The 16,170-nt window shown below is 38.6% G+C and overlaps 1 protein-coding gene across 5 annotated transcripts in view; it reads right to left on the bottom strand.

Moving 5' to 3' along the window:
- The window catches only part of LOC115687976 (DExH-box ATP-dependent RNA helicase DExH7, chloroplastic), a 30,204-nt gene extending 14,072 nt beyond the window's left edge, over positions 1-16,132 (bottom strand). For 2 of the 5 annotated variants that reach the window (XR_008817785.1, XM_056317180.1), the window contains exons 1-15: positions 15,811-16,132; positions 15,251-15,356; positions 14,937-15,127; positions 14,395-14,451; positions 13,371-13,521; positions 12,891-13,291; positions 11,483-11,701; positions 9,510-9,621; positions 9,151-9,324; positions 7,750-7,829; positions 6,124-6,246; positions 5,860-5,946; positions 4,008-4,108; positions 2,986-3,043; positions 2,482-2,547 (exon numbers count right to left, since the gene is read on the bottom strand). Coding sequence is in view for 4 of the 5 variants with exons in the window: in XM_056317180.1 (XP_056173155.1) it covers positions 2,482-2,547; positions 2,986-3,043; positions 4,008-4,108; positions 5,860-5,946; positions 6,124-6,246; positions 7,750-7,829; positions 9,151-9,324; positions 9,510-9,621; positions 11,483-11,701; positions 12,891-13,291; positions 13,371-13,521; positions 14,395-14,451; positions 14,937-15,127; positions 15,251-15,356; positions 15,811-16,110 (2,226 nt within the window). In the remaining variant the exon portion in view is untranslated. Of the gene's footprint in view, positions 1-2,481; positions 2,548-2,985; positions 3,044-4,007; positions 4,109-5,859; positions 5,947-6,123; positions 6,247-7,749; positions 7,830-9,150; positions 9,325-9,509; positions 9,622-11,482; positions 11,702-12,890; positions 13,292-13,370; positions 13,522-14,394; positions 14,452-14,664; positions 14,762-14,936; positions 15,128-15,250; positions 15,357-15,810 lie in introns of those variants that run through there. The other 3 variants (XM_056317181.1, XM_056317183.1, XM_056317182.1) reach the window with 3 other exon arrangements.
- Between the last annotated feature and the right edge of the window lie 38 nt (positions 16,133-16,170).

Here is a 16,170-nt window from a genome sequence, read left to right as displayed (position 1 = left end):
GGCAACTCCTATTACTCACACTACCCCAATCTTTAATATTTCAACCTCTCGTGCTTCCTCTTATGCAAGGGTGTCTTCAATGTATATATCAATGCGCCTGGTTAGTCAGATGCGCAATGTCTAGGTACAGGGAACCAGTCAAAGAGGCCAAAACTTGCCTTCGCATATTCAGATAAGACTATGCAACAACAGAAAAGAATGTGTTTTAAGAAAATAAGGATCATTGCCCTTCTTACTTTCATCTCACTCAAATTTGTCCATTTCACTTCTCTTGTCAAATGTTTGAAACAATTGAATGTCCATTTAAATCGCCTAATCAAACTACTCTTTGTTCTTAAGAACCACTAAAGTACTTCATGTCATTCTCCATTAGAGCAACAAGCTGATGGGAGGTCCAACTAATCTGCAAATATGTATCTCTTAATATGGCCTTAGACAGGAAACTAAGGTACTATAGGATATTATATGAAAGAAAAGGAGATTGTAATTCTACCCCTCACCAATGCCGACAATGGCATTTGGAAATCTAGATGTATCCCTTAATTTTGGAGGAAAGCTCAAAAATCAAATGAACCGAAACTTAGAATGTACAATAGCATGACCTAAATTGACAACTATTTTGGTTGAAATTTAACATGAAAGCTGCCATCACAGCGACTCAGAAGAGTGGAAGGCATCATGACAAAGCTCCAAATTCAGAAGAATGCACTTAAAGAATACAATCAGATCATACAGTTTAAGTGCAAAGAACAACTAAAAGTACTACAAATCTCATTCACCATTGGACAGGAAAACTTATAGTCACAAATATGAATAGAGTGATTAAAAAAATAGACAGAAAGATGCATGGATTGACAGACAACAAATAGATTGGCCAATCAATCCTCTTCCAAGCAGAAAGGAAACTCACATAGAAGGAAACCAATTAAACAAGATCAATGATAAAGTTCCAAATCTACTAGGCTGAGTTCTAACTGGGTTAGGACAAGCATCCTAACATAGCTAACAAAGTCAAAACAATTTAGTAACTCTGCGAGGACACCTGATTTGCATCATGAACAGATGCATTACTCCACCTGCACTAAGCTTAAGATATTCTGTAGAGGGAGATCACATGTATATAAGTCCATTGTTGATATAGAATACTTTACCGCCCCCTATCACATGCAAACTGGACAGAGAACAACACATGGAATAGAAGAACAGGGAGCCACATGCAAAACAACCATAAAGCAAACCTCCCTCCAAAGAATGTTACAAATCCAACCTAAAAATTTAAGCTATTAGGTGGAGGGAGCAGGTATATTTAAGGCCATTGTAGACCTTATATACAAGCAATGTCGATAGTTTAATAGTGTCAATACATTAATATTTGGAACATCTACTTCTCTATTATTTACCCACAATGGAGAAATCTTGAACTTGAGATCGCAATGTTAGATTCATCCAATTAACCCCCATCATCATTAACTTCAATTAACTACAAGATGATAACTTTTGTCCGCATATGCTTAGTGCTTCACCACAACCATATCTACTCGTTTATTTTGCTCCCTTCCATGTAAACTTTCTTCCAATCAATTATTTCTATTATCGAAATTCTTTGTTCTCAAGCATGATAACGTCAGTGACTTGAAGATCTCATAATCATTCTAAAAAATAAAGGTTCCCCTTAAGCAGATGATGACTAAAGAATACGAACATATTTATTAATTAGACAGCGGATTTTCAATGAGGAATAAGAATAAAATGCAGGCCTGCAGGGTATTAAGATAAGAATTTAACTAATTGGTCTTTTGCCAAAAATTTCCAGTCCATGATTTTTCAACAGCACAGAGATCCCTCAGCGGCACCTTCTTCTTGTAACGAGAACACTCTAAAGGATTGAACTAATATGGCATTAAAAAAGAGTAGATTGAATTTCGTTTACGTCTGTTCAACTCAACTCGATGGAAACGAAGAAAAACCCCCACCGTATGATTTTAAATTAATCACACAAGAGTATTTTGCAATTAGGGTGTTAGAAGATTCACCCAAAAGCTTAAGCTAGTAGGTAGAGGAAAACTATATGAATATAAGGCCCTTAGAAACCCCATAGACAAGCGATGTAGGATACCATGTGCAAAACCAGATACGGAACATGTGCAGTTCACAAACAGGGGCTGCACAGGCAAAAGAAACTTAGAGAAAAACTAGGCTCAGAAACCATATTAGAAAGTCCAATCCAAAAATCTAAGCCAATAGGTGGAGGGATAGACTACATGAATATAAGGTTCATAGAATCCCCACAGGTAAGCGATGTGGGACCCTTTAATAGATGAAAACCGTTAGAAACATGAGGATAGATGAAACAGGGGATCCCATTTTGTTAGTTTGTTAATGCTCAGGATCCTAGATGAAAACCGTTAGAAACAGCATATTAGATCATACAGACACAATCTCATTAACACGATACAGGCTGTGAAATTGTTACCAACTCACCAACAATGACCGCTCATGCACTTCATCAACTATCACGTGGGTAATGCCGGTCAAGTTTTTGTCTCCCTGTAAATCAAAAAAAGAAATGAGGAAACAATCAGATAGAATCAGGAGAATATCCTGATGACACCTTTCAATTAAAAAACTTCTTATTCATAAAAGAGCATCAAGGGTGCCTCCTAGTACAAAGCTCTAATCCCTATGAATTTTCCTTACACCTAATAAGCTCTTCAAGTACACTGTCATATTCCGATCAAAAAAAAAAAAGTCCACTGTCATATGGTAAACAATTGCCATTCAAAAGCTTAAGTTGTCAAAAAAGAGGCCCATAATACATATAAATCATGTTTCTTAACATCTCCAAGTACACAAATGTGCAGTGTCAAAGGCTGTTTAAAAAACATGCTTCATCAACCAAAGTACATGATTGCACACATAATAGCTAGCTGCACAGCTCCTTACCATACAAACTACATATATGAAATTAATGATTAGACAACTTACAGAAATGCTCCTTAGAAGAATTCCTGTCGTGCAGAAAAGAAGCTTTGTCTTTTCATTCCTGAAATATTCGTGAACAATAACCATCAATCACTGAAGTCGAATAAAACGAAAATGACCATAAGGAACCTATCCCGCAGCTTGATTCAGAAATAAACATGCCAAGAAATGCAGATTCGCTGGCACTTGGTTAAGCCAATTAAACTACTACATCCTAAAGGACTGGATCTAAGGTTACATCCCTGGGCCTGTTCATCCTGAAACAAACAAGAGCATTGAAGGCCCTTTTCTTCCACAACTGAGTTTCAATCAATGCTTCCCTCAAGGTCAAACCGACTATTAGTTCGGGCAAATTACATTGCTAAAAATAAAATTATATAAAATCAATTAAAGCTCGAATGGAGGGAGGCTAAGGTCCCCAGCAGTGTGGGGGCTTGCTTTTCCTAAAAACTGAGCATGAGGATAGATGCGTACAATGTAGCAGATCCTCTTCATTACAGAAGTTTCAGCCCCATGCATAGACTGCATCACTTCCACTCAGTGAAATATTTCTCAATCAGATAAAAGGAGATAGGCGAACTAACATGCTGAGTGTTAAAGTGAGGGAGGAAATTTGCATATTCTCCTCCACTCGGGAATCTCCAATTTAGTTTCTTCATTATTGTTTCATTTTCAGTTTCCTTTAAGTTCTTAATGCCCTAATGCTTCATTTACCTATCCTATTGACTGCTCCTCCCTATTTTAATGCCAACCAATGTGATTTCTCTTCATCAAAAGTGGTCATTTAACATGAAATAGCTATTTATCATGATAATTTCTTGCTGTCAACGGTACAGCATCGAAGGTTTAATTCCAAAAGAAATGAGCAAGTAAAAAGATAGCAGAAAATCTCATATTGAAACGAAATTCGGTACCGGTGAATGATCAACAAAGCATTACCAGTTGACCTCCCCCACAAGAACCTTAAATTAAATTCGTATTTACTTAGTAGGCTAAGAGAAGGAGATAAAGAATAAACATTATACCGAGCGCTATCAAGCCTAACTTGATAACCAATTAAAGAGTCCTTGGAACCAGGGGAACCTTCACATCGCTCATCAGCAACCCTTTCAGCTACAGAAATAGCCTACAATGAGAAATCAGAACAAAAGTGACTTCTCCACAGCGCTCCACTATGTGCTAAGTTTAGAAATGCAAATAAAATTTGATGACAGGAATAAAAACGAACAAAAGTGACTTCTCCACCTAGGTATTTGCTATTAATTTGCAGTTAAGATGAAAGTAAACGAGCTAATGCTTAACTAAGTAGTGCTGTGGTAGAAGACAAGATTTTAGAAGTATAAAGACACAGAATGAATACCAAAGGCTGAATGCTGAAAGAAGCATGATAAAAGGTATGTTTCTACTACTTCCCATTCTAGCCCCTTCAGGGACCTTGTACATAGAAGAATACATTAGGACATCTAGTGGAACATTGTTAAGTCCAGTACGCGAGATAAAGATGGGTCAGATCAACACTAACATTAGCCAAGAGAAATTGATCTATTGAATCCTGAGTCCAACCTGCAAGCTTTATCACTTTAAATTAGGGGCCACATACTACCGATATCATGAGGCATGAGATTAGGAACAGGGTATGCTGCGTGTAAAGAACACAGCATGTAAGGAATAGCCTTTGGTTCGTTAACTAGGTTCGGAGGTACTTTTTGAAGAATAGTTGGGCAATTCCCTCTGTGTCAGAGGAACTTAACAGTTTTGTGTATTTATATTTGCTTTAAAGTTACAAGGTGCAGTTTAATCAAATAAAGGAGGCCACCACTCATTGAACTTGCTTCCAACAAATCCAAAATCTTAAATTAGGTCAAAAGAATGTTCTAAAATAAGCTATAAACATTAGTTGTCGTCTTTTGATACGACTTATTCACATTTACGACTCAATCATATGAGACAGAATCATTTGAAGGGTTAATCAAAGAGTCAAATCGAGTACCATGATTATAACACTGCCAATTCGAATTGCTCAATTTTGACAACATTGATGTGGAATACTGGGGTACGAGGAAGGAAGTGTTATGAGGAGAAGGAATGGTTCGGAGCAAAGAGGATAAGAAGAGATGAGAGAGTTGTATTTATGAGTTGGAATGGAGCTTACGATCACTCCGGTGAGGATGCAGCAGGAGTGACTGCGAGGGATAGCACAAGCATCTTGTTAGCTGGAGATTGCAAGAGAATACATCTGCAGATGAAGAAGTAAATCAGGCTTAAGCAATCAACATCAGAACGGAGCTAAAGGGAGGATGAAAATCGAAGTGAAAGGATGATTCGGAAATATTTATACTCACTGCGAAAGGGGAAATGAAGATTATTTGAAAGATAGATGTCCATCATTCAGCAATCAACAAATACAGATACAGAAAATTAAAGAAGCAAAATTTTATGTTGGAAAAACAAAGCAAATACATGTGCTCATCAGGTTGCTACTAATTGTAGGACAAGGATGTACTCCTTGAATTGGGTTTCTGACCCCCAACATCCTTCTTCTTTGAAGAAGATGACGCCAAAGGCTTTTCTGCCATAGTTGGGATGTAAACTGCTGGGTTTTTGCTCTTTCATAATAAAAGTGTATTCCCTTGTGCCCCAAACTTTTAACAAAGAAATCACCACTCCTCTACACATGGACAATCTATCAATGCTTGAAAGTTTAAGCACTGACCTCACAACTCAGCTTCAATGAATGGTGTTAAGAAACCACAGCAACCATAATAACAATGGAGCAGCCATAGAGATAAAGGGAAACCACTAATGAAGCAAACATTACAAATCTATTCTCTCGTTAATAATTGCAAGGTCACCAAGTTGAAGAAATTCTAAACTTACCGCTATTCTTCTTGGCTGTGTGCATATGATGTTACAACATCCACCACATCCTGATTCAATCATGTCATCCAATATATATTGGGGAACCTACAATAAAGGCCATTTGAAAGCACATAAGGAAATGCCCGTCAAAGATCACATCACCGCTTGAGAATAATATGGTAAAAATCAGATTCAATCAAGCACGTCACAATCCATCCACAATCATGTTTTTTAAATCATCAGAAAGCAGACAATCTTTCAGAAAACTAGTATAACTTTCACCTGAGTTGTCTTGCCAGAACCTGTTTCCCCACAAACAACAAGAACATTGTTCTCCTTCAGCAGTTGCAGAATCTCATTCTTTGAAGCAGCAATAGGCAGCGCAGCTCTAGCTCTCAGCATTTCCTAAATGATACAACAACACTGTTTATGTCTACTGAAGTTTTACTAATTGAAGAAAGGGAAATCAGTTGAGGTTTTGCTATTGGATAATCAACAAGAAAGATTGCAAGGTCTCAGTGTCAAAACATGTATATGAAAAACATTGCAACTCTTTTTATGACATGTTCATATTTTCCTGCACATGCTCACTTATATGTTAATTTCCTAGCTTCTTGTGATATCAAGCCAACGATGTGCAAAGTGAGTTACGCCAGCCAGTTTATTGGTTGAACCAGGAACCAGACCGAGGTCTAGACCTCAAAGCAGTTATGGTCAGAAACAGGGTTGTGATCCAGGCAGTATGACAGATCAACTAAACCAAGAACCTCTTTAGCCCTGTTTATCAGAGAAGAAATGCAAAAAATAAAAATAAAAAATAGCAATAGCAGTGGGGACGATTCAAACCAATAACAGTACTAGAACCATAGTGCCACTATCCAGCAATGCGTCACTTTCACTAAGGTCTCAATTAACTTAATAGATGACCAACAAGAATGTGAAGCGAATACATCAGAAGCCTTATGAATGGCTTGTATGAGAGCATTCCCTGTTCTTTACAGGTCTTCTGCTCTCCATGTTTTTACTGGACTCTCTGTTTTTTCTCTCAATTTTTTTTCTTTTGATGATTTCACTCAATTAATTGAAGACAGTTTCTTCGAATTCTCTTTCTCAAAATAGAGTTCTGATGGAGCTGATGAAAGTGGGATAAATATAATGGAACCGAAGTTCCGAGCACCTGGAGGGAGAGATTAAGATTCTTTTCGAGAGCTAGTTTTTTTTATGGGACAATGGGCTGACAAGTCCCGTGGGTGGGAGAGAGAAAGATGGCAAAGAAATCATATTAAAATAAGAAGCAAGAAAGCTAAAATCCAAAAAAGAACTTTTCCTGGTATTTAACGCTGCAACCCGGCAATAGCTAAACCTCTCCGATTTTGAAAACAAACAATAAAATGGTCCAATACCATCATCGCAAAACCTTTGGAAAATTTCTGTATTCTGCCTTCTCAAATAATATATCAACAAGTCAAAGCCGCCATAGATCCTACTTCCACTTAAAACAGCAGGTAATTTCTATGACAGATGACTTCTCGCAAATCCTAAAGGATTAATGACCTGGGTGCAAAAACTGTTCGCTCCAAGTATGTGAGAACATTTTTACATGCAAATCAAACTTTTAACTAGGAAAAGGAAAAGTGAACAACTAAGAAGCCAGTCCTGAATTCGTCCTCCGAAAAGGCAATCAATTCCACAGAAAACAATAGATTTGAACCATGAAACTGATACGCACTATGAAACTTGCAGTCCTCATGATTGATTTTACAGATGATACCCATAATTAGTTGAGATGAAGATGATAAGTGGACAGGCACAATATTATTGAAAAATAGGGTGCAGAACTGCAGATATAAATATTTCGGACCAGATCAACATTTGCATAAGAGTAAATAAGATAAACAATCTACTGACCTTGTATTTCTGCATTTTCTTTCGACTCTCGTGTTGCTTTCTCAGGTAAGAACTCTCTGCTTCTTTAGAGAGCTCTACTCCTGTAAATCGATAAAGTTAGACCATATTAAATATCTCTCCCATGCTCTTCTCCATTCATTGTGATCCCACTTTTTCATGAGATAACAAATGAAAGCATTGATGTATGCTTTGTCATGACAAGATAAGATCACTAAAATAGCACCTGCTTTTCTATGCATAGAAGTCTGTGGCACCAAAATTCTCTAAGGCCGATTAGCTACATCCTTTATTGTGAATTATCAGTAGCACTAGTTACAAGTAAACAACCGCCCATCCAAAATCCAGAAATTCAAGACATGCACAGATACATTGAAATGCTAGTACCTAATCAGATATTCTCGGCCCATCCGCAATCTAAAGGTTCAAATATGCTCAGACGTACGGACATGCTAGTACTTAGATTAGATGATCTTAGCGATCCGCTTTAGCCACCTTGACATATAACTATCATACTCTTAAAACAAACTTTCATAGAAATTGAATGGAATAATCATAGGTTATGTTTCTTTTCTCCTCTGGGCCTATCCTGCCAAATTTGCATTAAATTGGAAGCAGGGAAGTTGGAGGAGTTCCCACAAAGAAGAATATGAAGATATAAGGGTAGTTATCGTACAAGGAACTCAGCATCCTTTCTATTCTAAATGTCCCAAAATCAAATGTGTTAAAAGACGACTAATACATCATGTGGCAGGTCAAGCAGTTCAAATTCTCGCATCATCATCAGTTCTACACAAAATAAATACAATCGTCAATCTTAAAATCTCAAAATTGTGTCCGGCACAAAAGGCCAAAGCACTATGGCAGAAGGGAACGGTTCTTTTTCCCATGTGAAAAACATGTAGCTTTAACTTGTATTATTGCCACCACAACTGACAAAAAGACAAAAGGACCCAAATACAGAAGGAAAGACATGCATATACAAAATCATGCTCCAATAATTCTATGACCAATCCAAGGTGAACTTGAAAAGTCGAATGACGTCTGTATGAACATTGGCTGATAAAACCACTCCAACCCAGATGAAACAACTGGTAGGTAGTGAAAAACGTAAAAAAAAGAGCTGGACTTGGCTTGGGCCAGTGTTCAATTCAAGAGAACGTGTTCATGCCAATTTGTTTTGAAAAATCATAAAGTACAAAGAAGAAAAGGCTGTAAACAACAAGTTCCATCAAGTTGCCAAACATCATTAGAACATGAGAAGACAACAATGGAATAAATATGTGGGAATGGGTGGAAGGGTGCCAAAAAAGGAACTCATTAGCATACCAACTAAGAGAAAATGCAGTTGACAATGCACATTTAACACAGAAGTAGACTACTGAACGCACAAGAGGAACATACTTTGAGTATCTTCATCGCCATGCGCACTTCTGTTTCCTTTAGCATGAGGCTCTTGAGACTTTTCCTTGAGTGATCTATCAGTGACATCCGCCACTTCACTTGATCTCAACAATGAGTTTACAAAATCAGCCCTTCTATCTTCCTCACTAGCTTCATTGTTAATTGCTGGTTCCCCTGCATAATTTAAGATGTCAATACAACAAGTATTGCTGGTGAAAACAACAGTTACGAACATCCTGATTTCAAATGGGATTGCCCAGTATCATAGGTGTGCTGATATAGCTCATTATGCACAACAGAATATAATCCAAAAGACTTAGTCTTCAAACAGAAACAACTTAGAATGGAGAAACGCTGACCTTCCTTCCACTGCAGAACAAGCGAGGCATAAGGCTCTGTGATTATAAGATGAACAGGAATATCCGGAAACAGGTGACGGAGCGCGTAGGCTGCAGCTTTATTTTGTCCATCCTGTCAAAAGTTTGAAAGAGGTTATACAAGCAAAGAGCAGCACAATTATTTACATGATCTAAAAGCTCTTTCTGCAAGAGAATAGGACCTTGGGTCAAAATAAGAATATGATTGAATCACTAAAACAGGCTTCCAATAGCATCAAAGCAGACACTAGATGAATCAACCAATGCTGGAGGAAAGAACATATAAGATGATGCAAATAACGTATAGGCAAGAGGGTGCTATCGGAACCCAATGTCCCTCTGTCACAGTATTAGAGTTCAACCGCTAGGGCATCAATGACATTCAGGACAGCAGGTACACTATCAGATGAATCAACATAGCTCATTATATGCTATATTGAAAGACGAGCACCACTCAAACCAGCTAGCTATTTCTTAAATCCCGATACCGCCTATAACATATAAGGTCTTCTTATCTGATTTTAAGATCATGCAAGATTAGAAATAAAAGGATGAGCGTGGCCCTCCAAAACTTAACGTAGATCCCACAAACAAAAGAATTCTCTGTTTTTGAGAATTGACTCTTCTCGATGAACCTATTCTAGGTAAATGGCTTCTGAGTTTCTCTCAGGAAAGAAATTCTCTCTGGGTAAGCATGATTAGCGCCACATACAGCTCTATTTTTAGTGGTTGGTGCAAAAACCAATGTGAACTCTCCGCGAGGGAATGATCTTTCGGAACATATCAGGAAGGTATGAGATTCTTTCAGCGGTGGATCAAATTCCAGATAGGTGAATGCATGTACAGTTTATTTCATCTCCATTGTTTGGTGCAGCAACTCTCCTCTTTGATCTAGGCTTCCTTCTCTCTTCTCCATCGCTAATGATTAGAACATGTGATGATTTCCGACATTTAGAGTGTCAGTTCTGGATCCATCACACGGGCTCCTATTTTTGGCAGTAAGTTTACTGATTGGTTATGTTTCTTCCTTCCTCTCTGCCCTTTACAATATCAAACTTGGCGGTTCAGGAGAAAACAAGCATCTTGGGTGTCTCTCCAGCAAAGTCTTCTAGGTTAAAGCAGCACACCAGCATTTTCATGACTAAAGAAATAAACTCACATGAGAGCAGACATATCTAGAAATAAGCCAAATCCGCATACTTGGCTAGTTTCCCCAGCCAAAGTGAAAGTTTGGGAAAGTAATTGCATGAATGCACCTCAACATACTCATCTCAAGACAAGAATATGCATGTACAAGAGAATAAGTAAGGAGACAGTCAAAGACAGAGAGACAGATTGAGGTGGAGAAAATGGCAAAGGCACAATAAGTTAATGAAGGAAGGGTCCAGATGGTGGACCAAAAAAGTTCAATGATTCTTAATAACTAGATAGACAAGTGAAGCTGGTTTCAAAATAAGTTCGATGATCCAACAAAAAAAATTTTAAAAAGTTCATGTGGATTTTTACTTTTTTATTTTTTGTTATTATGTTTATCCAGTTTTAAGATAAAGAAGGCAAAGGAAATGAACAAGTGTGCAACAAAGATAAGACATAGTAAATAACATCAGCTGATGAAAGAAGGAAAAAAGGCAAATCAAGGAACAAATCGCTCAATAAAGCCCCAGGAGTGGTTCATGCTGCAGAAGGATTTAAGTGTTTTTCTTTCTTTGTTTTTGGTTCTTTGAGCTAGGCAGGTATTGAGAGGGAGGATCAAAATTGAACTCGAGATCCCCTGGAACTTTGTAAAAGTGGAGCACCAATTAGACCAAGGCCCCATTCCACATACCAGCCTTTTTTTTTCTTTTACTTTTTAAGGGAAAGCCACTCCTTTAATGGGCTCACACACAGTACCTTAGCCAAATATAATATCCCCACACAAAGAGGCAGGAGTGTAAGTGACCAGGAAAAATGCATACCTCTGCTGATTCCAAAACTTCACCCTGGTTAGGAAGCTGAAAAGTAACTAGTCCTCCAGCTTTTCTGCTTTTGCCTCTACCGCTGGCTTTACGGACCACACTGACAGCATAAGAAAATGCTTTTGATTCACCAAGTACTTTATTAAACTTCGGTGCTTCCCACCCTGATTTTTGACATAGTTGATGCAACACAGCTTTTGGTATTTTTGGTGGGTCCCCCTGACAAAATCTTGTCTACATTAAAATTTGCAAAATAACTGAGAGACAAAGTTGAACCAAAACTCTATCATTGCCTAAGGACCAAGGAGCCAACTTGTTTCATGTAAAAAATCTCAACAATAGGACAACCGCAAATTCAATGAATTAACTCTACTACGCATGATAGAGTACATATCCATCCAAGAATGAGTAATTCCTTCTCATTAAAGTAACGTATACTTCTTTCTCTAATTACCCAGAGAATGAACCTCTAGAAGCAAGTTCCTAGCCAGCAGGCTTTACAACTGCCCAAAGCTACTACTAGGTGCTACAACAACAACTGAACCTTCTCCTGCAAAATGGGATCGACGCACAAATTTCTTCGAGTCATAACACTATCTGGTAGCACACCCTCCCACAGATCCATACACAAATATCCTCTGTTGATAAAGAATACCCAATCGTCGCATCTAACAATGACCAACAGAAAGATACTCTTCACCACAACCATTGCAAAGAAAATCATATCACAAGACAATGTCCCTGACTACAATCATCAGTATCCAACCTAGAAAAAAATAAACAGCACCATAAAGTAAAGCAGCATTTGTGGACACCAATTAGATCACGTTTTATCCCGTCAATCATCAAGCCACCCTATATCAGACATTGCACTTCTTTTTAATCACAATTCGAAAACCCCAGCCTATAATATCATCAACAAGTTATAAGCTAAACTATAGGCAAACATCAATTAGATTTTTCTGTTCTTAAGATGATACTAAGAATCGATATCTATAATGTGTAAAAGTGAAGACAATGCAAGCAAGCAGAAACACTTAAGAGTTGAGTTCAAAATTGTTGTTCCATTGATTTGCTCTTGATGCACTCAGTGATCAGTCAAGCTAGTTCATCTGGAATATCACAAAAAAGCCAGAAGGAGAAATTTTTTATGGTGAAACTCATAGTATTAACAAAATATCAGTGCACTTAAACATCAGATCTGAAGCTATCAAGAATTTCAAGCAAGCTTTTTAACTTCGTTTTTGTTTGAGTTGGAAATAATGTTCATCTCGGAAGTTTATCTGTTCCTAGTGAGCTACATCATGAAACAATACATTTTCCGTACGATAGGTAGCAAATTCATCACTTGATAACGAATTTTGTAGCCTTTACGTAGCACCACAAACAAACCACAATCCGGCATTACCTTTCTCCAGATACCCTCCAAATTCTTTTCACTGCATAGTTCTCTCATTCTTTCTTTCTTTTGTAGTCTCAAAACTTCCGAAGCAACCAGTTCATCCGCCGGTGCATCATCTGAGAATAGCCCGCCAAGCTCTACTTCCCCTGATTCTCCTTCTGTTGTGTTCTCTTCACGGATAGGTAGAGTAGGGAGGGTAGGTGTCTGAAGAGAATCTTGGGGACCCAGGGAAGCCGCCCTCCCGTCAACTTCGGTAACATCCACATGTGCAGACGAAGAAGACGAAGAAGACGAAAGACTGATATCTCTTGATTCTGTCTCCAGGTGCTCTGAGGGAAGAGAACCGGTCACATTCTCAGAAGCATGTTTGTAAGCAAAGTCCAGTGCCAACATGTCCTCAGATAATCCTGCTTTTAATGGTCAAGAGAACACAATTATTACAACAAAATCAGAAAAGAAGACGAATCGTAAAAGCAATAAACGGACCTAGAGCAGACAACTCTTGCTTGAGGTTACGGATAATTAAGCCCGCCTTTTCCTGGCTGCTCTTATCTCTCTTTTCTTTGGCTCTTGAAGCTTCCAAGCGAGCAGCATGGTACTCTCTGGCAATGTCATCATAGGACCTTGGTTCGCGTATCTATAGATTTCCAAAGAAAAACAAATGTAAAGATAACAAAAAGTAAGCATTGCCCAAAACGACAGTCAATCTGAAACTCCTGGCACTTAATAAAAACTTCTCAACTCAGTACCATCTAATCCTTAAATCAGCTCCTTGTTTGTAAAGATACTAAAATGTCACAAGCATGGCCAGAAATGACTTTGTAATCTGAAACATCTGGCACTCAATCAAAACTTCAAAAAACAGACAGCAACTCACAAGCAATGAACATCTATATCATGAAGATGACAAGTGAAACTAGCAGGAGAAAACACATATAAGTACAAAATTATCTTGTCGAAACTGTGAAAACATATGCATTACATAATTGAGAACCTCTGAAGGTCTCAACAAACATTTCAGATCATGACAGCAACGTATTAGCGGTGCCTTAAACACAAAGATTTCATCAGAGCAAAAGAGCCTTTAAAAGAGATTTGACTGAAAACTTTTTGGATAGTGGAAACAGGCATGTGGATGTAAAATGAATAGATTGACACTGTAGACGCTTTGTCCTATATTTGAGCTCCTTTTCATTTGTTTTCTTGAGTTCTTCTTGTACTTGGGTTTGGACCCCTTGGTGCCTTGTAATTAAATTAATTTCCCCAGAAAAATATCTAGTTTTTCCCCGATAAAATATTTAGTATGCAGGATGGCAAGAAAGCAAAAGAAAACACCCCCCGAATATCACATCAATTCGCTCACAAGTATCTCATTTCCTTGAGTTTTTAATACTCAAAAGTTGTCTGAGCATAGTCGATAATTTGATCAGCATTAATATTCAATAATAAAAAAAGCAATTTAAACTGCATTATAAGATAAAACAATTAGAGCTACAAAGCAAATACAAACCTTTTGCAAAGGACCTCCATCAGCCACATGATCTTCCCAGGTATCAGAACTATCCTGCTGATGCAATACAGCATTAAGAAACAAAAATAAAAAGGTTATGACAGCCAAAAAAAACTGTGAAGATAACATAGAAAAGTAAACACGTGTAACTCCATAATTTCGGCAGGGGAAAACTAAAATTTGAAACATTGTCATCCACCACCAAATAACAAGGCCAGGGGTGATTGATTCGCAAGTGGCTCGATTCCATGGCAGAGACTAGAACCGTACCTGCCAGTTAGAAACCAGCCAATACACTCGGCCAATCCACAGATGTACTTGGAAAAGAACTAGATAGTAGCAGCACCACATGTAAAAGAAATAATCCAATTTGAGAGGTATACAAGAAAAAATTTCAAATTCAACATCAAAAGTGATTAAGCTGTTTTGACTTAATTTTTTTTCTAATTACCAGAGAATGGAAAAAATCAATAAAAATATATACACATCGATTAAGCAAAATGCAAAAAATAACGAAATTTTCAAATTATACTCGAACCTACCTCTTCCTGCTGTTCCACATATCGTTTAATCCAATCTGCTTGTGATGATTTGTGGGAATCCAGACTCTCATTGTCCCAACTGCCCTTAAGCTTCACAGAATACTTGGCAGCGTCCTCATCAATCTTCGAAGACGGGCCCACTGAAGGCGCCCAATCTTCCCGCGCGGATACAAGGACGTTGACGGATCCTCCTAACAGATAATACACAGTGCAGCATTCGGTCATACAGGATCTAGCTCGCCCATGCTGTACCACAGACTCGATCTACTAAAAAACTCCACAAGCTATGAGTTCATTGGTCATGTTATATTTACCTGTACTGGTAAGTGAAGAGACCCCACTGGAGAATTTCAGAGGAAGCTCGTTCCCAGGCAAATTCAAGCATAACCAATCAAGAGCAGCCTCAAACGTGGCATTACCCTGCCCATTTTGCAAAAGGGATAAGAAAATCATAAACCTCTGCGCTGCACTAAACTATTAGAATTCAAAACATCGCACTGTTGCATTGGAACAACTACTCTGGCAACTCTTTAAATACGAAAGAAAAGGTTGGGCAAAAAATTTCTGAAAAAGAATAGGTATTAGGTTGTCTCTAAACAGCAACTGAGAAGCGTAGGATGAAGACTTTTGTCTTCGAACAACCACTGTAGTACATTTAAAGAAACGTAGACTAACATAGTAGTAACCTGAGCCTTCTAAATCCTATACATACGAGAGACCATTTCAATCTCTTCTCTTTCACTTTGGCAATCGCATATATCGACAAAACTCCCGACCAGAAAGGAAAATTCCTATAGCAACTGGATCATCAGGACACATCCTCTCGACTATATACGGCGAAACCGAAATAACATTTGCGGAATTCACATCGAACCTTGAGAGCGGAGAGCGCCCGTTCAATCTGATCATTGGAGAAGCCCTCGCAGGAGAGCTTCTCGTAAGCGGACTTGAGTCGCTTGGCCTTCTGGGCATCGGAGAGGGGACCGCCGTCGCCGGCGGGAGCGGCAGGCTCGGCCGATCGGGCGGAGGCGTTGTTGAGGAGGAGGCGGCGGAGGCGGCTCTCGTTCTCGGCCGATAGCTGGAGCTTCGGGGCGGCGGCGGAGGAGGAGGAGGAGGGTGGTTTAGCGGCGGCGGTGGCGGCTTTCTGCGGCTGCTTCTTCTTCTTCGGAGCCATTTTTTCTACTGGTTTTTCTCCTTCGCTCTCGGAGAATGGGAGCGAGGGAGGAAAGCTTAT

This window comes from Syzygium oleosum, unplaced genomic scaffold (genome assembly GCF_021117445.2).
Source record: "Syzygium oleosum isolate NSW1041296 unplaced genomic scaffold, Sole_v2.1 Sole_v2.13, whole genome shotgun sequence".
NCBI classification, from domain to species: Eukaryota; Viridiplantae; Streptophyta; class Magnoliopsida; order Myrtales; family Myrtaceae; genus Syzygium; species Syzygium oleosum.
This window is presented reverse-complemented; position numbering and strand designations above follow the sequence as displayed.